The 24,364-nt window shown below is 44.1% G+C and overlaps 1 protein-coding gene across 2 annotated transcripts in view; it reads left to right on the top strand.

Annotated features, from left to right (window-relative positions):
* LOC122562291 (sodium-coupled monocarboxylate transporter 1-like) overlaps positions 1-24,364 on the top strand; it is a 161,231-nt gene that overhangs the window by 76,094 nt on the left and 60,773 nt on the right. For both annotated transcript variants that reach the window (XM_088000750.1, XM_043715096.2), the window contains exons 4-5: positions 14,548-14,687; positions 22,644-22,709. In XM_088000750.1, coding sequence (XP_087856876.1) covers positions 14,548-14,687; positions 22,644-22,709 — 206 coding nt within the window. The remainder of the gene's footprint in view (positions 1-14,547; positions 14,688-22,643; positions 22,710-24,364) is intronic.

The raw sequence follows: 24,364 nt of genomic DNA, 5'->3' as shown, positions 1-24,364 counted from the left end.
TCATCCGCAAACGTACTAAATGTACCTCTTATGCTTGCATCCAAATCATTTATGTAAATGGCAAAACGTAGAGGGCCCAGCACCGATCCTTGTGGCACTCCACTGGTCACAGGCCTCCAGTCTGAAAAACAACCCTCCACCACCACCCTCTGTCTTCTACCTTTGAGCCAGTTCTGTATCCAAATGGCTAGTTCTCCCTTTATTCTATGCGATCTAACCTTGCTAAACAGTCTCCCATGGGGAACCTTGTCGAACACCTTACTGAAGTCCATGTAGATCACATCTACTGCTCTGCCCTCATCAATCCTCTTTGTTACTTCTTCAAAAAACTCAATCAAGTTTGTGAGACATGATTTCCCACGCACAAAGCCATGTTGACTATCCCTAATCAGTCCTTACCTTTCCAAATACATGTACCTCCTGTCCCTCAGGATTCCCTCCAACAACTTTCCCACCACTGACATCAGGCTCACTGGTCTATAGTTCCCTGGCTTGTTCTTACCACCCTTCTTAAACAGTGGCACCACATTAGCCAACCTCCAGTCTTCCAGCACCTCACCTGTGACTATTGATGATACAAATATCTCAGCAAGAGGCGCAGCAATCACTTCTCTAGCTTCCCACAGAGTTCTAGGGTACACCTGATCAGGTCCAGGGGATTTATCCACCTTTATGCATTTCAAGATATCCAGCACTTCCTCCTCTGTAATATGGACATTTTGCAAGGTGTCACCATCTATTTCCCTACAGTCTATATCTTCCATATCCTTTTCCACAGTAAATACTGATTCAAAATACTCGTTTAGTATCTCCCTCATTTTCTGCGGCTTCACACAAAGGCCGCCTTGCTGATCTTTGAGAGGCCCTATTCTCTCCCTAGTTATCCTTTTGTCCTTAATATATTTGTAAAACCTCTTTGGATTCTCCTTAATTCTATTTGCCAAAGCTATGTCATGTCCCCGTTTTGCCCTCCTGATTTCCCTCTTAAGTATACTCCTACTTCCTTTATATTCTTCTAAGGATTCACTCGATCTATCCTGTCTATACCTTACATATGCTTCCTTCTTATTCTTAACCAAACCCTCAATTTCTTTAGTCATCCAGCCTTCCCTTTACCTACCAGCCTTCCCTTTCACCCTGACAGGATCTCATTTCTGAAGGCTTCCCATTTTCCAGCCGTACCTTTACCTACGAACATCTGCCTCCAATCAGCTTTTGAAAGTTTTTGCCTCATACTGTCAAAATTGGCCTTTCTCCAATTTAGAACTTCAACTTTTAGATCTGGTCTATCCTTTTCCATCACAATTTTAAAACGAATAGTATTATGGTCGCTGGCCCCAAAGTGCTCCTCCATTGACACCTCAGTCACCTGCCCTGCCTTATTTCCCAAGAGTAGGTCAAGTTTTGCACCTTCTCTAGTAGGTACATCCACATACTGAATCAAATAATTGTCTTGTACACACTTAACAAATTCCTCTCCATCTAAACCTTTAACACTATGGCAGTCCCAGTCGATGTTTGGAAAGTTAAAATCCCCTATCATAACCACCCTATTATTCTTACAGATAGCTGAGATCTCCTTACAAGTTTGTTTCTCAATTTCCCTCTGACTATCAGGGGGTCTATAATATAATCCCAATAAGGTGATCATCCCTTTCCTATTTCTCAGTTCCACCTAAATAACTTCCCTGGGTGTGTTTCCAGGAATATCCTCCCTCAGCACAGCTGTAATGTTATCCTTTATCAAAAATGCCATCCCCGTCCTCTCTTGCCTCCCTTTCTATCCTTCCTGTCACATTTGTATCCTGGAACATTAAGCTGCCAGTCCTGCCATCCCTGAACCATGTTTCCGTAATTGCTATGATATCCCAGTACCATGTTCCTAACTATGCCCTGAGTTCATCTGCCTTCCCTGTTTGGCCCCTTGCATTGAAATAAATGCAGTTTAATTTATTAGTCCTACCTTGTCCCTGCCTGCCCTGACTGTTTGACTCACTTCTGCTCTCCTCTGTAGCAGTCTCAGATTGATCTCTTTCCTCACTATCTCCCTGGGTCCCACACCCATCCCCCCCCCCCACCCCTACCTTACTAGTTTAAATCATCCTGAGCATCTGTAGCAAATTTCCCTGCCAGTATATTAGTCCCCTTCCAATTTAGGTGCAATTCGTCCTTCTTGTACAGGTCACTTCTACCCTAAAAGAGATTTCAATGGTCCAAAAATGTGAATCCTTCTCCCATACACCAGCTCCTCAGCCATGCATTCATCTGCTCTATTCTCCTATTCCTGCCCTCACTAGCTCATAGCACTGGGAGTAATCCAGATATTACTACTCTTGAGGACCTCCTTTTTAAATTCCTGCCTAACTCTCTGTAATCTCCCTTCAGAGTCTCAACCTTTTCCCTTCCAATGTTGTTGGTTTCAATGTGGACAATGACTTCCTGCTGGCCCCTCTCCCCCGTGAGAACATTCTGCACCCTCTCTGAGACATCCTTGATCCTGGCACCAGGGAAACAACACACCATTCTGCTTTTTCTCTGCTGGCCACAGAAACATCTGTCTGTACCTCGCACTAGAGAGTCCCCTAATACAATTGATCTCTTGGAACCTGGCATTCCCCTCATTGCATTAGAGCCAGTCTCAATACCAGCAACTTGGCTGTATGTGCTACATTCCCCTGAGAATCCATCACCCCCTACATTTTCCAAAACAGCATACTTGTTTGAAATGGGTATAGCCACAGAAGGCTCCTGCACTAGCTGCATACCTCTCTTACCTTTCCTGGAGTTAACCCATCTATCTGACTGTATCTGAGACTTTCCCCCCTTCCTATAACTGCCATCCATCACATACTGTTGCTGTTGCAAATTCCTCATTGCCTCTAACCGTCTCTCCAACCAATCCATTAGATCTGATAAGATTCGCAACCAACAGCATTTATGGCAGATATAATCCACAGTAACCCTTAAACTCTCCTTAAACTCCCACATCTGACAAGAAGTACATATCTCTGTACTAAAGGCCATTTTTGCTCCTTCACAATCTACAGACCCAGAAAATAACACTGTCTATTCCCCTACAAAACACTGCCCTAGGTTAAATTAAAAGTTATGGCTTATATTTTAAGTTTAATCAAGAGACATATCTCAAAAAGCATATAATCAAGAAAGAACCCACTCTATTCACTACTGCAGACTTTCTGTAGATCCCACTTAAAAACAATACACTTATCTGATTCTGAGCTGTGAACTTCACCCAAACAGTTCCTCCAAGATCAGTTGTGAATTTCACTGTTTGTTCATTTTCCCAGACACACTCCAATGTCCAGTGATACATGAATTCAAACAGCAAAGACAGTAACTGTGCAGGTTCACTGCTGTGTCAGTTTCTTTCTCTCTCTCTCCTGCACTGACCTCACCATGTGCTTCCTTTGTCTGTTCTTCCCTCTTTTAAAACTGCTGTTGTTTTGACATTTTTTTCCCAAAGTTCCAAAACAGTAATTGCTGTTCCTGGAATTCGAGGAAATCACCCCCAGGTCCTAAAATACCTCAAAAAAGGAGCAGCTGTTACAGCCAGAAATTTTTCCCTTCCTCCATCTTGGATTACAATCAAGTTGCTTTTCACTTGTGCTAATAGAGCAGTCAATCACTGTTGAATTTTGTTTCTAATGCCCTTTCAAAGCACTTAGGATATTTTGTGGTGTTAATGGTTGTATATAAATAGCAGTTTTGCAGTAGATTAGATTAGATTAGTTACAGTGTGGAAACAGGCCCTTCGGCCCAACAAGTCCACACCGACCCGCCGAAGCGTAACCCACCCATACCCCTACATTTACCCCTTTACCTAACACTACGGGCAATTTAGCATGGCCAATTCACCTGACTTGCACATCTTTGGAATGTGGGAGGAAACCGGAGCCCCCGGAGGAAACCCACGCAGACACGGGGAGAACGTGCAAACTCCACACAGTCAGTCGCCTGAGTCGGGAAGTGAACCCGGGTCTCTGGCGCTGCGAGGCAGCAGTGCTAACCACTGTGCCACCGTGCCGCCCACAGTACTGTTAAGTTTTCTCTGGGTATTTTGCATCTTGCTTATAACTCAGTATATTGGTTGGAAGAATGGCATATTTTTCTTTCTACATTCAATTGTCAACAGCCAGGCAAATTTCCTGGCTTGTTTTTCAAAACTGAAGAAAAGTTTAATAAGGTTTGCTCTGAAGCATTGAGCTAATATTACTGCAGCAGCTCAGTTCCTTCCTATAACTGATTGCTTGATATATCATTAATCCTGAATGAGTGTGCTTGAAACCTTCGACTTTTTGTACATGAGCTGTTCTCAGCTCTCTGTGCATGAACACATTCTGCTCTGTTACCAAGGGATCTACCTTTTTAATTCTGGATTTTAAGTTCATTCCTTCAGCTGTCTCACGGCTCCTGTATAAGTGTTATTTGAACATTTACTATTTCTCAGGCCTTACTCAATCACTTCAAGAGAAATCAGCAGATTTCAGTTCCAAGCAAAGAATCTTCATGTGACCTCCATCTACCTCTCTCATGTTGGATGATGACATGCAGATTATTTTACTATTCACTTTCTCTCAGTATTCCCTTCACTCACAAATGAACCCTTAGCATTCAGAGGGACTTACTTATTCAAACTCACTTTCACAAGTTACAAGAATCACATGTAACTCAGCAGCTAGGAAACGTATCTACAAATGCTGACTCACTGGGATTATAGCTTAAAAATGTGTTGCTGGAAAAGCGCAGCAGGTCAGACAGCATCAAAGGAGAAGGAGAATCGACATTTCGGGCAGGATCTTGGACAGGGAGATGGGCTGCTACAGATAACAGTATGTGGCAGGACAATGGCATGTTCTGGTTCTACCATAGGGCTGTTAGATGCTGATTTTCTTTTCAGTGCCCAGGCTACCGCAGATGCCTCATGGACACTTACCTGGAAATTACTGGAGCACTGGAAGTCTGTGGAAAAGAGGATGGAGATCCTTCTGTCCATAGGGAATAAGTGGTCAGCTCCGTTAACATTCCCTCTGATGACAAATTGGGACTTTTTATGTCTGTACAGAATAATGATCTGGAAGTTCAAATACTGCCAGCTTGGCTCTGAGACCCAATGTTGGTCGCAATCTTTTACTTTATTTCTTGAGCCATCCCAGAAAAATATTCTAGTTTCTGTGGGAGAGATCCCTCTTTCGTCTCTGGTGATGACAGGCAGCCTGTCGCTCATCAGTTGCTCTGAGAATGTCGTTGAGTAACCCACAGCTGACTGTTCTCACAGCTATTCCATAAGATGGAATCCTTGACAAAGTGCTCTGATGCTGAAGGGTGATAAAAATGATCAATGCACTTTGGACTTACTGGAAACCTAGTCTGCAGATGTAACCCTAGAATCTTGGGCCCTGATTTGCACTGTTCAAAAAGAATGGAGTGTAGCTTTTGGGTCCAGTTGGAGGGACCATTGTTAACCTCCCTATATGTCAATTTACTGCAAACTGAGAAATCTAGCTGGTGTCCTTGTAATCTGAAACAAGTCCACAGCAAAACTAGTCTGAGAGCCACAGTGATCTTAACAGCCACAGGAAATGGCAAAATTCAAATGAGTCATGGAGATGTTCAGCATGGAAACACACCCTTCACTCCAACTCATCCATCCCGATCAGACATCCGAAAATAATCTAGTCCCATTTGTCAGCACTTGACTCATATCCCTCTAAACCCTTTGTCAGGGAAATTTCCTGTTTCCAATAAACCTTGTACGCAGACCTTTTGAAATTGACATGTTTGTTTATTTCACAATATGGTGGGAAGAGATTAATGTCCACTCAGCTTGGAATAACCGCTCAGCTCGGAATGACAGCTCAGCTTGGAATAACCGCTCAGCTCGGAATGGCCGCTCAGCTCGGAATGATCGCTCAGCTCGAAATAACCGCTCAGCTCGGAATGATCGCTCAGCTCGAAATAACCGCTCAGCTTGGAATAACCGCTCAGCTCGGAATGGCCGCTCAGCTCGGAATGATCGCTCAGCTCGAAATAACCGCTCAGCTCGGAATGATCGCTCAGCTCGAAATAACCGCTCAGCTTGGAATAACCGCTCAGCTCGGAATGGCCGCTCAGCTCGGAATGATCGCTCAGCTCGGAATAACCGCTCAGCTTGGAATAACCGCTCAGCTCGGAATGGCCGCTCAGCTCAGAATGATCGCTCAGCTCGGAATAACCGCTCAGCTTGGAATAACCGCTCAGCTTGGAATGGCCGCTCAGCTTGGAATAGCCGCTCAGCTCGGAATAACCGCTCAGCTCGGAATGGCCGCTCAGCTCGGAATGATCGCTCAGCTCGAAATAACCGCTCAGCTCGGAATGATAGCTCAGCATTGAATAACCGCTCAGCTCGGAATGGCTGCTCAGCTCGGAATAACCGCTCAGCTTGGAATAACCGCTCAGCTCGGAATGGCCGCTCAGCTCGGAATGATCACTCAGCTCGAAATAACCGCTCAGCTCGGAATGATCACTCAGCTCGAAATAACCGCTCAGCTTGGAATAACCGCTCAGCTCGGAATGGCCGCTCAGCTCGGAATGATCGCTCAGCTCGGAATAACCGCTCAACTTGGAATAACCGCTCAGCTCGGAATGGCCACTCAGCTCGGAATGATCGCTCAGCTCGGAATAACCGCTCAGCTTGGAATAACCGCTCAGCTCGGAATGGCCGCTCAGCTTGGAATGGCCACTCAGCTCGGAATGATCGCTCAGCTTGGAATAGCCGCTCAGCTCGGAATAACCGCTCAGCTCGGAATGGCCGCTCAGCTCGGAATGGCTGCTCAGCTCGAAATAACCGCTCAGCTTGGAATGATAGCTCAGCATTGAATAACCGCTCAGCTCGGAATGGCTGCTCAGCTCGGAATGACAGCTCAGCAATGAATAACCGCTCAGCTCAGAATGCCAACTCATCTCGGAAAGGCCGCTCAGTTCGGAATGATCGCTCAGTTCAGAATGACGGCTCAGCTCGGAATGGCGGCTCAGCTCGGAATGGTCGCTCAGCTCGGAATGGCTGCTCAGCTCGGAATGGCCACTCAGCTTGGAATTGCCGCTTAGCTCGGAATGGCTGCTCAGCTCAGAATGGTCGCTCAGCTCGGAATAACCGCTCAGCTCGGAATGGCCGCTCAGCTCGGAATGGCTGCTCAGCTCGGAATAGCTGCTCAGCTTGGAATAACCGCTCAGCTCGGAATGGCCGCTCAGCTCGGAATGGCTGCTCAGCTCGGAATGTCGGCTCAGCTCGGGATGGCCACTCATCTCGGAATGGCCACTCATCTCGGAGTGGCCGCTCAGCTCGGAATGGTTGCTCAGCTCGGAATGACCGCTCAGCTCGGAATGATGGCTCAACTCAGAATGGCCGCTCAGCTCAGAATGACGGCTCAGTTCACAATGATGGCTTAGCTCGGAATGATCGCTCAGCTCAGAATGGCCGTTCAGCTCGGAATAATTGCTCAGCTCGAAATGACAGCTCAGCTCGGAATGGCGGCTCAGCTCGGAATGGCGGCTCAGCACTGATGAGTCTAACCCCTTCCCTCAGCTACAGGTGTATACAGTTTGTAAAGGGTTACAAATGACTGTTTATTACAGAACAGTACAGGTCTAACTATGATGGATAATTTAACAATATTAAGAAGACTAATAATACTACTAGTCTGAACATTGATTAGTTGAACAATTGAAATTGATCGGGTAGCATCCTGTTCATAGTGGCAAGTGGTTAGAGACGATCAATATTAAATAGTTTGGTGACATCTTGTTTGCAGGGATAGTGTTTTAGCTGGAGCTCCCAGGGAGAGAGAGAGAGAGCCCTGGGGGGGGGGGGGGTGGGGGGGGGGGGCGGGTGGCACTCATCAGTGGGTGCGGAGGTACAGCAGCATTGTCAGTGAGAGAATCCAATTAGCGGGTCATTTAAAGAACGTGTTTCCTCTGGTCGGGGAAATGGCTTTCACAGTCAATTTCTATGAATGGCTTCAGCAAATTAGCTAGTATGTCTCCCCTTTTGACCTTCCACAGTCATATATGCATCCAGATGCCTTTTAAATTCTGCATTTATACCAGCCTCCATCACTTCCTCTGGCAGCTCATTCCATACACGCACTATCCTTTACATGAAAACATTGCCCCTTGGGACTCTTTTATACCTTTCCCCTTTCACCCTAAACCTATGCCCTCTAGTTCTGGACTTACCCACTCCGGGGAAAATACCTTGTCTATTTACCCTATCCATGCCCCTCATGATTTTATAAACCTCTATAAGGTCACCCCTCAGCCTGCGACACTCCAGGGAAAGCAGCCCCAGCCTATTCAGCCTCTTCCTACAGTTCAAATCCTCCAGCCCTGGCAACATTCTTGTAAATCTTTTCTCAACCCTTCCAATTTTACAATATCCTTCTTCTAAGAGGGAGACCATAGGAGCCAGGGGAAGTGGTGGGAGTCTTTGTGTGGGAGTCATTAAAGGATTAAACAGATTGAAATACTCTTGAAGGGTTGATGATGTCTATGTAACTGTCACAATTTGGACTTCTTAAAAATGGATCACTCTTCAAACTTTTAAAGGCCACAGTCTTTTCATTTTAAAAGTGAACTTGCTGCTGAACTGCTTTAAGAACCCAATTACAATCTGACCCTGCAGTTTCAAGATTAGTTTGAATATTTGTCTGAGTTGCAAAACCTTAAAATATCTCAGCACAGCGTTCAAAGTTCGGATTGAAAGAAATCTTGAAGATGCTGTTAAAAATGTAGTTGTGTTTGATGTTAGATCTGAATATACAAGCAAGAAGCACGAGTAGACTAAATGGCCCTTGAGCCTGTTTCATCATTTAATAAAACCATGGCTGATAATCTCAGTATTGTAACCTGAAGTCCACATTCCCAGCAATACCCTGAGAAAGCTTTTTGCCTGGGTTGCAAGTGGCTTCATGGAGTTGACTATTGCTGCCACGAACTATCAATGCTTCCTAGGTTGAATAATTTATCCAAACTTTGCTTGAATCACCTTTATCATTGGTCAGAAATATTACAGTTTCTCAAGGTGACGCCGCATGTCCAACTCCCACCATTAGAGATTGCAGAGTGCAGTTAAATGTCCTGTTGGAAGTGTCACATCAAGTGATGGCCCTTCCTCAGGGTTTCTGCTCTTCAGGCCTATGTCCTCCATCATTAGTCAATGACCAGGTTGTCTGAGCACACGGAATATTGTAGAGTGTGTAGTGGGAATGGGGAAAGCAAGTGGTTGATGGTTTGTATCTGCAGGTCATACATTATACCAGATTGGAGGCTGAGGTTGCAATGGGATTTAGTGTCTTAGAGTCAAAGAGATGTACAGCACGGAAACAGACCCTTCGGTCCAACTGGTCCATGCCAACCAGATATCCCAACCAAATCTAGTCCCACCTGCCAGCAACCAGCTCATATCCCTCCAAACCCTTCCTATTCATATACCCATCCAGATGTCTTTTAAATGTTGAAATTGTACTCACCTCCACCATATCCTCTGGCAGCTCATTCCACACACACACTCACACACTCTGTGTGAAAAAGTTGCCCCATAGGTCTCTTATATCTTTCCTCTCACACCCTAAACCTATGCTTTCCAGTTCTGGACTCCCCCACCCCAGAGAAAAGACCTTGTCTATTTACCCTATCCATGCCCCTCATGATTTTATAAACCTCTGTAAGGTCACCTCTCAGCCTCCGACGCTCCAGGGACAACAGCCCCAGCCTGTTCAACATCTCCCTATAGCTCAAATCCTTCAACCCTGGCAACATCTTTGGAAATCTTTTCTGAACCCTTTCAAGTTTCACATCTTTCCGATAGGAAGGAGACCAGAATTGCATGCAGTATTCCGACGGTGGCCTAACCAATGTCCTATACAGCTGCAACATGACCTCCCAACTCCTGTACTCAATACTCTGACCAATAAAGGAAAGCATACCAAACACCTTCTTCACTATCCTATCTACCTGCGACTCCACTTTCAAGGAGCTATGAACCTGCACTCCAAGGTCTCTTTGTTCAGCAACACTCCCTAGGACCTTACCATTAAGTGTATAAGTCCTGCTAAGATTTGCTTTCCCAAAATTCAGCACCTCGCATTAATCTGAATTAAACTCCATCTGCCACTCTTCAGCCCATTGTCCATCTGATCAAGATCCCGTTGTAATCTGAGGTAACCTTCTTCTCTGTCCACTACACCTCCAATTTTGGTGTCATCTGCAAACTTACTAACTATACCTCTAAAGCTCACATCCAAATCATTTATATAAATGACGAAAAGTATGGACCCAGCACTGATCCTTGTGGCACTCCATTGGTCACATGCCTCTAGTAGGAAAAACAACCCTCCACCACCACCCTCTGTCTTCTACCTTTGAGCCAGTTCTGTATCCAAATGACTAGTTCGTCCTGTTTCCCTGTATTTCAGAAGGTGCAAAGGAAAGAAATAGACTATTGTCCAGAACGGCTTCTGTGATGCTCCTTGTCACAGCCTCAGGAACAGCTTGATAATAATGCAGCATCTTTCATTGTGGGGAGTGTGGTGGTGTGGCCATGACTGTCTCCTGCTGGTTTGTTGCTGCTCCCAATGTTACCGACTACCTTGCCCTTCAGAAAAAGGGAAAGAATAAGTGTGTTGCAACGTGTTTGTGTGACATGCCTGTCAGAGCTGAATAGTCAGGCGTATGTGGATGCAATGAGAAATGGATGTGAGCTTGTTGTCGTGGTAGGTCTGAGAGGGAGATGGATCAAGAAATATTTACTACAAACAAGTCCTGCCAGTTTTCAGATTAAATTCTAATTCCCACTCTTCAGCCCAAATAACAAACATATAATCCTGTAGTCTAAGTATTTCCTCCTTGTTATTTACCATAGCACCAATTTTCATGTCAGTTGCTAAATTACTGATCATCCCTCCTATATTCATGTTTCAATCATTAATGTACAGAACAAACAGCAAGGGGCCCAGCACTGAGCTTTGTGGGGCACCAGTAGACGCAGGCTTCCAGTAAGACAAACACCCTTCAACTATCACCCTCTGCTTCCTGTTGCAAAGCCAATTTTGGATCCAATTGCCATATTTACCGAGATCCCATGAGCTTTTAGCTTCTTAACAATTTGCCATGCAAGACCTTGTCAGAAGGCTTAGTGAATTCCATGTAAACTACATCAACCACATTACTCTCACCTACACACCTCAAAAAATTCGATTAAACTTGCTAGACATGATCTGCCTCATGCCATCAACATGCCATCATGACTATCCCAGATTAATCAGAAGGGACAGAGGAGGATTCTGCTTGCTCACTACAGCTGAGAAGTAGGTTGTGGAGGAGAAGGAACCAAAGGTTCAGACAGATAGATGGGTGACTGTGGGGGGTGGGGGGTGGGGTGGGGGATGGGGGATGGGGGATGGCGTGTAAACAGCAGGCAGTGTTTAAGTCCACTGTGGACCACCAATTCAGCAAAAGATGCTTTTCAGTTAGCCCAAAACTTGTTAGTCTTCCCGCACCAATCAACCCCACCACCCCGTGGCTGAACATTTCAACTCCCTCTGCCAAGGACCTGTAGGTCCTGGGCCTGGTCCACCGCCGTTGCCTCACCAACCGACACCTAGAGGAAGAACACCTCATCTTCTGCCTCAGGACCCTTCAACCCCAGGGCATCAATGTGGATTTCACCAGTTTACTCATTTCTCCTCCCCTCACCTTACCCCAGTTCCAACCTACCAGCTCAGCACCACCCTCATGACCTGTTCCATCTGTCAACCTTCCTTCTTACCTATCCACTCCACCTTCCTCTCTGACCTATCACCTTTACCCCCACTTCCATCCACCTATTGCACTCTCAGCTACCCTCTCCCTAGCCCCACCCCCTCCCATTTATCTCTCCACCCCTGGAGGCTCCCAGCCTCATTCCTGATGAAGGGATCCGGCCCGAAACGTCGATTCTCCTGCTCCTCGGATGCTGCCTGACCTGCTGTGCTTTTCCAACACCACACTCTCAACTCTGATCTCTTGCATCTGCAGACCTCACTGTCTTCCAGTGTAAAGAGTTGACCTCGACTGAGTGTTGCAGATTGGTACATTCCAAGGTCTAGCAAGACATGCTGAGGGGGACACTAAAGCTTGGGGCGGTTGCTGTCAATGTGCAGTGGGGAAAGACTATGACCTAAGGTCTTTCTGCCCAAGTATACCAAGGGTCTGTTCCATTTTCGGAGCCTCTGGTTACCTGAATGTATGTAAATACTGTCCTGCATGAGGAAGGAATGGCTTTGGTTTTTGCACCTGCAGGGCATTTCAAATTCCAATGTTTGTTTCTCTAGATATGCAAAGACTGTGATTGTAGATAGAGAATTTTTATGAATAAAGTATATGTTTGATAATAAAGGGAGTCCCCTTTGGCTAAGCCACTCTCAAGCAAGTATACTGACATGAATATTCTGGGGAAAACAACAGCAGTAGCCAGATCAATGCACCATGATTGACCTTGTTGTACAACAGGGAGAGTTGAAGTGCAGCTGAGGGCAGTAGTGTCAAGGGATTGCATGATCAGGGGCACAGATAGTTGTTTCAATGATCACAACTGAGACTCCGGGATGGTGTGCTGCCTCCCAGGTGCCAGGATCAGAGATATCACTGAAAGAGCATAGGACATTCTGAAAAGGAAAGTGAGCAGCTAAAGGTTGTGGTCCATATTAGTACTGAAGACATAACCTCACACCTTACCACAATGTATTCCATTTGTCACTTCCAGCCTGTCCAAGTCCTTCTGTAGCCTCACTGCCTCCTCAACTCTACTGTCCCTCCACCAACTTTCTGCCATCTGCAAACTTAGTGGCATTGCCTTTAATTTATTAATTCAGATCGTTAATGTATAATGTGAATAGTTGTGGTCTCAGCACTGACCCCTGCAGAACTCCACTGGTTACTGGCTGCCATCCTGAAAAAGACACCTTTATCCCCACCCTCCACTTTCCCCCAGTCAGCCAATCCTCAATTCATGCCTGTCCCTTGCTCCTAGCGCCATAGGCTCCTATCTTATTTAGCAGATTCCTGTGCAGCACCTTGTCAAAGACCTTCTGGAAATCCAAATAAATCATGTCCACTGACTCTTCTTTGACTAACTTGCTCATTATCTCCTCAAAGAGTTCTAACAAATTTGTTGGGCATGACCTTTCCTTGATGAAACCATGCTGACTCAGCGGGATTTTACCATGCACTTCCAAATACTCCTCAATCTTATCCTTAATAATGGACTGTAAAATCTTACAAAAACCTGCTAACCAGCCTATAATTTCATATCTTCCTTCCGTCTCCCTTCTTAAACAGGGGTGTTACATTTTCCAGTGCTTTGGAATCCTCCCTGACTCCAGTGTTTCCTAAAAGATGACCATCAATGCTTACACAGCTCATCTCCTTCAGAATCCTGTGGTGTTGGACAATCTGGTCTGGGTCATTTCTCTTTACTCCTCCCCACCCTGAAGCACTCTTTGTACAATGGTCAGTTTGATTGTTCTCCCTACAGCCCTCATTCTCATCTGCACAGGGAGCAAGACCTCAAACTCATTAGACAAACTCAAAGGCTGAGGCTTCTTCAGCACTACCTCCTAGATACCTGTCTCATTTGTCATCACACCTTCCTGAGTTAGTTAATCTAAGGGGTGTGACTGCCTCCTGAAACACAGCAACCTGGTAACTGTCCATCCTGTATGTGTCACTGTGTTTGAAGCTGAGACTCCAGCTCATCAAATCTGAGTCAGACCTCCTCAAGCAACCAACACATCCTACAGATGTGTCACTCTGAATCACAATGGGACCGAACAGCTCCCACATCACGCAGGTAGTATACATCTCCTGGCCCTGCATCTCTACTTTATCTGCTTTGTTCTTAATTTGTTTTAAAAATTTACTGTTGGCCTTTTAATTTGTAATCTGTTCATGTTTCTCTTATTTATCTTCAGTCTGAAATAACTTATTGCAAATAGTCAAATTAGCAGCTGTTGCCAACCAATGGACTTGTGGTTTTTCTGGGATGTCTCTCTATGTTTCTCACTCAGCCTCTGATCCTGGACTCCAGTATATCCTGTGAAAAGAAAACCTTACAAATTATGGACCATAGACGCAAACAGAAAGCACCTCTCCAGTTTTGCACTGAATTCCCATGCTGCCCCCAAAGTTCCCGAACTATATACTTACTCGGGTTGTGTCTTATTCTGGATCTGATTTCTCCTTTATGACTGTGCAAAGTTTAATGGTCCAAACTGGTCCTTAATTACCTCAGTTTGCTGTATTGAGCCACAAAGTATTGAGTACGTGCTAGGAGATCAGGAGCATATATCGTGTGTCTTCCCTCTCATGGTTTATGTGGCGAAGTTGACTGCTTTGTCTCCAGTTTATCTTTACCTTCAGATTTCTAGTTTTCTAAAGTTGATATATTATTGATGTTTAAATCCTGAAATGTTTTGTTTGAGACTAATCTTCTGCTTTTTCTGCTCATGGTTACAGTGATAGGCTATCCAGCTGAAGTGTACAACACGGGGTTGAATATTCTGATGCTCAACGTTGCTAGAGTATTTACAACAATAACTGTTTGCTTGGTTTACATTCCACTCTTCTACAGACTAAACATTATCAGCACTTATGAGGTAAAGCTAATTTTAATTATGTCTTCCAGTTTTTCACCATTTTGCTCTCACTTTCTGTCAGCAGAATAGTTGACCACTGTGGCTTCAAGAGCAGGTACTGTAGTGGTAATGTCCCTGGAGTAGTTAATCAGAAACCCCAGGCTAATGCTCTAAGAACATAAGAACCAGGAGCAGGAGTGGGCCATCTGGCCCCTCGAGCCTGTTCCACCATTCAATAAGATCATGGCTGATCTTTTCGTGGCCTCAGGTCCACCCACCCACCCTTTCACCTTAATCCTTAATTCCTTTATTGTTCAAAATAATGTCTACCTTAGCTTTAAAAACATTTACTAAAGTAGTGTCAACCATTTCACTGGGCAAGGAATTCCATAATTCACAATTCTTTGGGTGAAAATGTTCCTTCTCAATTCAGTCCTAAATCTGCTCCCCCTAATTTTGAGGCTATACTACCATGGCAGATGGTAATTTGAGTTTAATTTAAAAATCAATCCAGTGGCAACCATGTATCCACTGTCAATTGTCATAAAAACCCATCTGGTTCTCTAACGGCCTATAGAGAGATCTACATGTGACACCAGATCCACAGCAATGTGGTTGATTCTTAACTGCCCATTGGGCAATTAGGAATGGACAATGAATGCTGGCATAGCCCGCAATTCCTAAATGATCAATTTTTTTTAAACACCACTGGGTCTATGGAAATATTCACAATGAAGCTAATGTTGATGTACATTGATGGTACAATACTATGGAAATTCTCCAATCATGGCATTTGGATTTTTCTTGTCTTCACATTTTAGTCTTTCCTTTGCTGTATTTTCTGCAGTGGGAGCAGTTTGTTTCTTAAGGGGATCAGAAAATCTCTGAGAATTGATCCATCACTGATATATCCCAAATATAACTTGGGTCATCTAATTTATCTGCTAAAGGCAGCCTCTATTGACAGCATCAAATATCCATGCAGTCAAGGGAGATTAACACAAAATCTTGATCAAACACATCTCACCAGTTATTGTTAAATAGTCTGATAAGTCATTCCTAATAAGATGCGATGCTGCAAATCTCCCACCTAAAACCAGCTGACTTGGTAGTTGATGAAATCTTCAGTCAGAAGCTGGCAGTCTCTTCCCACATATTACCAGGTTCGTATTCTGGTCAAATAAAAGGAAACCACTGTGGATACTGTAAATCTCAAACTAACACTGAGCATGCTGCAGAAACTCAGCAGCTCTAGCAGTATCTGTGACGAGAGAAATAGGAAATCAAATAAATCCCGAAAATGTTGGATAAATACCGTACGTTCATGTTTCAGGTCAATGATCCTTTTTTTAAAAAATCCATTCACAGGATGTGGGCGTTGCTGGCCAGGCTAGCATTTATTGCCCATCCCTAGAGAGTAGTTAAGAGTCAGCCAGATTGCTTGGGTCTGGTCTCACACTTACACCAGCAGTTTCCTTCCCACCACAAGGAAAGGCCTGAGCTCCAGAACAGACACGGGAACCTCACTTTATCTTCCAATATGTGTTGTCGACTTTGTCATCCAAGTCACTTGGAGTGCCTGGAGCACACATCATTCCCTTTTAAGGTGTATACCCACCTTGGAGAAATTCTAATGACCATGTTCAAGTTCTCCAAGAGCTCTTTATTGGTCTACCCTGTTATTAGCACGTCATCCAGATAAATGGTGACTTGGAGTAGGTCTTGTAAAATGTTCTTCATTGCCCACTGACAAATGGCACAGGCTGATGATACGCAAATGGCAATCTCGTATGTTGGTACAAACCCCCGAGGGTATTAAATGCAGCATACCTCTGGGAATCCTCATCTAACCACAATTACAGGTTAGTGTGGAGCATGTCATCTTTGTGAAAGACCCCTTCACTTTCCAGCCTCCTGATTTCTACCTCTATATTGCCCATAAGGTAAATGGCATTGTGCGGGCCTTACCGAATCATGGAATTGCTTCCTGGTCAACATTCAAGGGGGCATTGGCTCCTTTGATAGTCCCTAAACCTTCCTGACTATTTAATTAGCACTTCATTCGGGTAGCTGTTTGCTAATTGAACAATGTTGAGCCAATTAATGTGAATCTTTCTCAACCAAATTCGCCCCATCAAGCTTGGACTCGAGCCTTTCACTACAATCAGTGAGAACTGAACCAACTGCTTCTCATAAGAAACCGGAACCAAAGTTGTACCCTTAATCAGTAATGGTTCCCTGGAATAGGTTCTCAATCTGGCTGCGGTCTTGCATAAACTTAAGGATTAGAGTCCAGGGCGAATTCTGTTAAAGACTGGTTATGTAATCACTGATACAGTCACACTGGTATCAACCTCCATTAGATCTTGGTGACCATTTAACCAGGTGTTTATTTTGATTGCTTAGCAACATCCAAATCAGAACCAATTAAACTGTTCCAAACCAGATGTAGGTGGACTTTCCAGGATGTGCGCTCTCCTCGGTACCGGGCTATGAGTTCTCTTGCTCTGTTTAAATCCAGTGGGATTCTTGCTGTCTGTATACCAGCAGCAACTACAATGGCTTGCCAGCCTGGAGCCTGGAGAAAATGGTAACCATTTGGCTGAGGCTGAACTTTGTTTGTGGTTTTGCTGTGGGCTGACCAAGAGTCCCTCTTTTCAGGCTATGTCCTGAATGAGGTTATGCAATTGCCTTCACTCCAGTGGTGTTCCCCAGCTCAGTCGGCCTGGTGAGGGTGTCCACTTCCATTGGAACACCCTGTAGCTCACATGCTCCCCTTGCTGCAGTTGTAGTGCCTGTTTGAAGTCCATTTGAGCTTCAGCTAGTAGGCACTTTTACATAGTTACATCATTAATCCCACATACCAAACGGTCACTCAGCATCTCATTAAGGGTTAAACCAAAGTCACATGTTGTCTGAACTTCATCAAAAATCCCAACGTGGATTCTCCTGGTTCTCGAACTGCTGAGTAAAACTGATCATGACTCAGGATTAGAGGAGGCTTGGGGTCATAATATTCCTTAACTAAATCCATCAACTCATGAAAAGATTTAGTATCAGGTGCCTCAAAAAATGTTAGGCTCCTAATAACCGCAAAAGCTGTGTGTTCTCAAGCTGTCAGGTGAATTACTCATTGCTTTTCATCTCCTCTACTGTATTTGCCCCAAAAAATAACGTATTTTTTCCACACACTGGGGGCCCGGTCTTCTATGGCATGATTGACTGAGTCAAGCTTCCCAAACACAAGCATGATGCCAAAAAGGCTTATCTGAGCTCAGAGACAATTGTTGCAAGTAAATTTCTTTGGGAACATTCTTTTTTACTGGCACCACCGTGAAATAACTCTACAGGGGCCGGTATCCCATCACCAAGTCTCGCTTTATCTACATGTACATAGTACTTGACGCTGATCCAGCTCCATCAGAGACAGCAGTCAGAGTGAACAAAACCTCTGACACCCCTGTTTATTTATTAATTTTTTCTCTTTTTTTATTGAAACCCCCACACTACCGCCTAACTGAGGTTGTGCTTATTTTTCCCCAGCACCCATGGTGTGTGTGTGCAGGTGTGAGACACAGTGAGAGACACAAGGTGCACGAATCTTTATTCAAATTTCCACCACCAGGAAGATAGGAAAACACCCGGGTGGCCAGTGACAAGCAGTCCCTTCACATCAAAGGGCAGTGCTGTGTGATCAAACAGTGAAGGGGAGGGCAGGGATTAAATCAAAATAGAGTTGGAGGAGGAAATAATGCACTCCACTTCCTGCAGCGCCCATCCCTGTTCTTTTTTTTTCGTAACCGCGGAAGAGGGGCAGGCAAATCTCCAGTTTATTTTTTTTTAGGCAAATCTCCAGTTTTTTTTTTAACCCCCCCACACTACCGCCTAAGTGCGGTAGTGCTTATTTTTTCCCCAGCACCCATGGTGTGTGTGTGCAGGTGTGAGACACAGTGAAAGACACAAAGTGCACCAATCTTTATTCAAATTCCACCACCAGGAAGATAGGAAAACACCCGGGTGGCCAGTGACAAACACTGCCCTTCACATCAAAGGGCAGTGCTGTGTGATCAAAACAGTGAAGGGGAGGGTAGGGACTAAATCAAAATAGAGTTGGAGGGAGAAATTATGCACTCCACTCCCTGCGGCGCCCACCTCTCCCTGAACAACACCAGGGTGTTGGTCGACACCGCGTGCTCCTTCTCCAAGGACACCCGGGCTCTAACGTAACCGCGGAAGAGGGGCAGGCAGTCGGCCCTAACCCATTCCTGTTCTTTTTTTTTCTTTTTTTTTTCTTTTTTTTCTTTTTTACCCCCACACTACCACCTAAGTGCGGTAGTCTTATTTTTTCCCCAGCACCCATGGTGTGTGTGTGCAGGTGTGAGACACAGTGAAAGACACAAAGTGCACGAATCTTTATTCAAATTCCACCACCAGGAAGATAGGAAAACACCCGAGTGGCCAGTGACAAACACTGCCCTTCACATCAAAGGGCAGTGCTGTGTGATCAAAAACAGTGAAGGGGAGGGTAGGGACTAAATCAAAATAGAGTTGGAGGGAGAAATTATGCACTCCACTCCCTGCGGCGCCCACCTCTCCCTGAACAACTCCAGGGTGTTGGTCGACACCGCGTGCTCCTTCTCCAAGGACACCCGGGTTCTAAGGTAACCGCGGAAGTGGGGCAGGCAGTCGGCCCTAACCCACTCCTGTTCTCTCTGTTTGCCAGGGCTCCCTGATTGGACCTGGTTAACAGCCCCAGTCAAGGAACTAATTCTGTCAGGTCCACCTGGTTGACCTCGTTACAATCACTACAACAATCGCTTCACCATTCTTCCTCATTGTTGATTTGCAGTGCATATGCACCAATTCAGGGTAAATTCTCCTATAGTCTAAACAGTGTATGCACTGAGGATCCACTTGGTAACTTACGGTATTTTGCAATGCACTGTTCACAAAAATCAATTCGGCTGGAAAGCAGGCATTGGTAATAGATACACATTTAACCAGCATGCTTTGCTTCAAATGCAGGCAAACTTCCTGCTGCTGGGCTGGTTAATTTGAATGAGTTTTGCATACAGTCAATGCTAACCACCCTGTTGAGTGGCTACACGTGGAACCGGTTGGTGCAAAATCAAGAAAAATTAGTTGGACCCAAAGTTAGTTTGCCTCTTGAAGGGATGGTGTACTCCCTGGAACAGGAACTGGAAATAGTTGTGGAAGAGAATGAGAGGTTGGAGCAGGTTCGAAGGTCTGAATGACCTGTTACAAATCTCATTTTGTATATTCACATAGTATAGGGTGGCCCTTTTGTTGTATACCTTAGGTGCCTGATACACCACAATATTTGATTAATTTAAATTATACTTAATCTTAATCAATGTAACAACTTGCTTTATTTAATTAGTTAGGTTGCTGTAAGTGAACACTTTTATTAGGAACCATTGCCTCATTCTAAAAGGCTGGGAAAATGATTAGATCTGGTTACCTGCCCGTTAACTAACTACTGGAACCTCCAAGAACAGTCTCCACATTAGTTGGATAGTCAGGACCAGTGAATACTCACAAGGACAAAGTGGTAACCTGGTGCAGGTTGATCTCAGGTTTCTCTCTGAAGGTCAGAGAAGCATTAATGCCTTTCCCTGCTCATAATGAATCCTATAAAAAAGGAAAGCTGCATTTTGTGGTCCTGACTGCAGATCCTGACGGATTTCAAATGGAGAGCATGCCATTATTGTTCTCCTGTTCAAGTCTCAAGTTAAAATAGCACATCAAGCCCTGTGACATCATCTGCATATTGAATGTTGATGGTGTTGGTTTGGATCTGGTGGTCTTGATGCCTGTGATTTTAAATTACAGGACCATATCGGGTGAGAAAGGAGTGATTTAGTCCCTGCACTATTCTGTACACATTGTGAAGCAATGCAGAACAGTCTTTTGCAAAGGAGAAAAGATTGGAATAAGGAAGGAAAATAAATGAGCAGGAGAAAGAGAGAAGAAAGCAAAGCTGGGTGATTGAGAACTGGGAGATTCAAGTGAAGAAGCAAAGAAGGTGAAGCAGGTGTGGTGAAACGGTTAAAAATTATGTCCCAATACATGTGTGAATCTAACCGGAATGGAGGTGTTGCTTAGTCCCGTGTGAATCTTATTACACACCTCCCCGTGTGAATCTTCTTATCTGTATGTAACCAGAATGGAATGTGTTTTTTAGCCTTGCTCTGCTGTTCACATGAATGTTTATATCTGGAAAAGAGTATATCAGCTGGAAAAGTCTCCAGTTCGGTGAGTCTGCTCCGGGGTTACGTTTAACCGCCGAGCGTGGGTTGTTGGCAACCGCTCTACGAGAACTGACGGCTCCCAGTTCCGGTAACATGTAGAGTGAGTATAAGCCAGACCCGTTGTATGAGACCTGGTTGTGGCGACGCTGCGGGGAATAAAATGCCCATATTCTAGCAGACTCGCCTCTTGGTCGTTTGTTCTGTGTCAGACTACTCTCCTACGAACCTGACCTTGAGAATTTTTTTAAAACATTTGGCGTAGTCGAGCAGGGTCAATCGCAATTGAGGAGAGATTTTGATACAGAACAATGTTTTGGAAAAAGACTAAGAAACCAGAAGAACAAACTGTGGAGGTCCCGACCGTCCCGGGATGGCATGGATGTGGGCATGTACGTGGCAGTTTGTTTGAGAGAGGATCCCAGTCCTGCCGAAGAACCCCTTGCCTGGGGTACAGCGGAGGATGTGGGCATGTCCAAAAAGCTGAAGCGGAGTTAACAGAATTGAATGGGATTGAACTGAACTGAACTGAGTGGAACTGAAGTGAATCAAATTGAACGGAACAAAATGGAACTGAGCTAAATTGAATTGAAATGGACGGAACTGAATTGAACACAATTGAATTGAACTGAACAGACCTGAACTGAGCTGAATTGAACTACACTGAATTGACTGAACTGAAATTAACTGAAACGAATTGAACTGAATTAAGCATAATGTAACACATGTATTGGGCCAAGCAGTGGAATGTGGTGTAAAATTATGTCCCAATACATGTGTGAATCATAATGTAACACATGTATTGGGCCAAGCAGTGGAATGTGGTGTAAAATTATGTCCCAATACATGTGTGAATCATAATGTAACACATGTATTGGGCCAAGCAGTGGAATGTAGTGAAACGGTTAAAAATTATGTCCCAATACATGTGTGAATCTAACCGGAATGGAGGTGTTGCTTAGTCCCGTGTGAATCTTATTACACACCTCCCCGTGTGAATCTTCTTATCTGTATGTAACCAGAATGGAATGTGTTTTTTAGCCTTGCTCTGCTGTTCACATGAATGTTTATATCTGGAAAAGAGTATATCAGCTGGAAAAGTCTCCAGTTCGGTGAGTCTGCTCCGGGGTTACGTTTAACCGCCGAGCGTGGGTTGTTGGCAACCGCTCTACGAGAACTGACGGCTCCCAGTTCCGGTAACATGTAGAGTGAGTATAAGCCAGACCCGTTGTATGAGACCTGGTTGTGGCGACGCTGCGGGGAATAAAATGCCCATATTCTAGCAGACTCGCCTCTTGGTCGTTTGTTCTGTGTCAGACTACTCTCCTACGAACCTGACCTTGAGAATTTTTTTAAAACAGCAGGGCAGGCTGATATGGTGATCACAATGACTTCAGGAAGTACAGAAAGGAGCTGATATGATTCTGACCTGACACAACGCAGTTTAATCATAAACAGCCCACTCATTGATGTGTACCACATTAATCTAATAGCAGTCCCAAAAGATTGGCACTGCTTAGCACTTTTGTTAAGAATGTAAAACTCAAGAAATGTTAAAGTATCATGTTGTGCTGAAACAGCTGGTAACAATGAGCCTAATAGATTGTTCACTTTATGGCTCTCCCAAAAGTAGAACCAATTTATTGTTTTTTATCAATTCTGTTATAAACTCTTCAAGTTCTTACATCTTCTATTTCCCCTCTGACAGTACATTAATAGGAGATTTGGGCAAGTGGTGAGATATCAAATTGTCTTCTCCTTCATGGTATACATGGTAAGTTCAAAGATGCATTTAAGGTTATCTTTCATTTATTTGTTCTTGTCATATAAAAGGATAATCTTAAAACATAGTTTTTAATATGTTATATTAAACAGTGGAGCTAGGGTATCTGCAGTTCTCCCAAAATGTATGTAAGTTGAGATAACTGAGAGGCTGTCCAAGACATTGGATGGTTTCTGTGGACTTGCTTTCATCATCATTACCAACAGTATTTCCCCAGCTGACAATTTCTGGGGAAGCATTCAAAAGGCAGGTTACTTCAGTTGGATATTGTACGAAGCCTTTTTTGGAAAGTAATATTTGAATCATGAGTTTATATGGTTTCTGTTTAGTCTTATGAACAAAGTCTCAAATGGCTCTTGAATATGTCCCTGAAAAGGAAGAATGGTGGAGGGATGTGAAGAAACTACAGGAGATTAGGATTATTTGGATATCTTTTCAAAGAAATAGCATTGATCCAAAAGGCCATAGATCATATTGCTGTGATAAACAATTCTATGGAGGAGAGTTTAACCCTCAAAAATGGCAGATTAGGTCCAAAGACAAAATAATAAATTATTTTTCCACAGAGATCGCAACCTGATTTTTAAAGCGCTCAATGAATGAGTGACGAACAACAAATGCTGACCTTCCTGGTAACTCTCCCTCCTGTGAAGACATGAAATAAATTGCTGTTTTGAACAGTAGTGTGTTTAGATGCTAGCAAGCAACCTTCTTGTTAAAGTGAGCTTTAATTAATGATGGTGGATTGTTACTTATTAATACAATTAATATCTTTTTTAATTTCTGTTGTTATTTTATCTTCATGCTAAATTTAATATGTGGCATTCTCTGGGTATTGGAAATTGATAAGAAAAAGAGAGTTGAGATTGTGCTGGGTATTTAAAATCATAATTTCCTATCTGGAAAAACAATCATCCATTAGAATTCGAAAATGTTTGGCAGTGTGCTTTTGTGCAGATGCAGCTTTTTTAACATTGGCTTTCGGAATGATAAGATCCAGATTAAATACGCATTGGATCAAATTTAAAAGTACATCAGAAGTGGAAGACAACCCATACATTGTAATTTGCCAAGGTTCCTGAGACATCACCTTCCCAAACCTTGATCTGTACCGTCTAGAAGGTCAAGAGCAGAAGGTACATAGAACAAGACTACCAAGGAGCTCCCTTCCAAGACAGACACCATCTGGACTTCGATATATTTCACTATTCCTTCAATATGGTTGAGTCAAAATCCAGGACCACCCTCCTTTAAAGCACTCTGGGTGGACCTCAATGACATGGATCACAATGGTTTAAGGAGGCAGCTACCACCATTTTTTCTAGGACAATTAGGGATGGCCCAGCCAGCAATATCACACCCTATGAAAAAATATAAAAATGTTAATTTCCTTAGACTCCCTGGAAAAAACAGTACTATCAAAGGTTGAAGTGGTCACATCTATTGAGTGACTTGAATGTTATATAAAAAGAAGAAGAAATCACAAAACTGCAGTTTAGTCCTCCTCATGGTAAAATCAATGACTGCAGATGCTGGATTAGTGGTGCTGGAAGAGCACAGCAGTTCAGGCAGCATCCAAGGAGCTTCGAAATCGACGTTTCGGGCAAAAGTCCTTCATCAGGAATAAAGGCAGAGAGCCTGAAGCG

This window comes from Chiloscyllium plagiosum, unplaced genomic scaffold (genome assembly GCF_037043375.1).
Source record: "Chiloscyllium plagiosum isolate Xiang-an unplaced genomic scaffold, Cpla_swu_hap1 HiC_scaffold_25, whole genome shotgun sequence".
Taxonomy (NCBI): Eukaryota; Metazoa; Chordata; class Chondrichthyes; order Orectolobiformes; family Hemiscylliidae; genus Chiloscyllium; species Chiloscyllium plagiosum.
The sequence above is the reverse complement of the archived record's forward strand: the minus strand, read 5'-3'. Positions and strand labels throughout refer to the sequence as shown.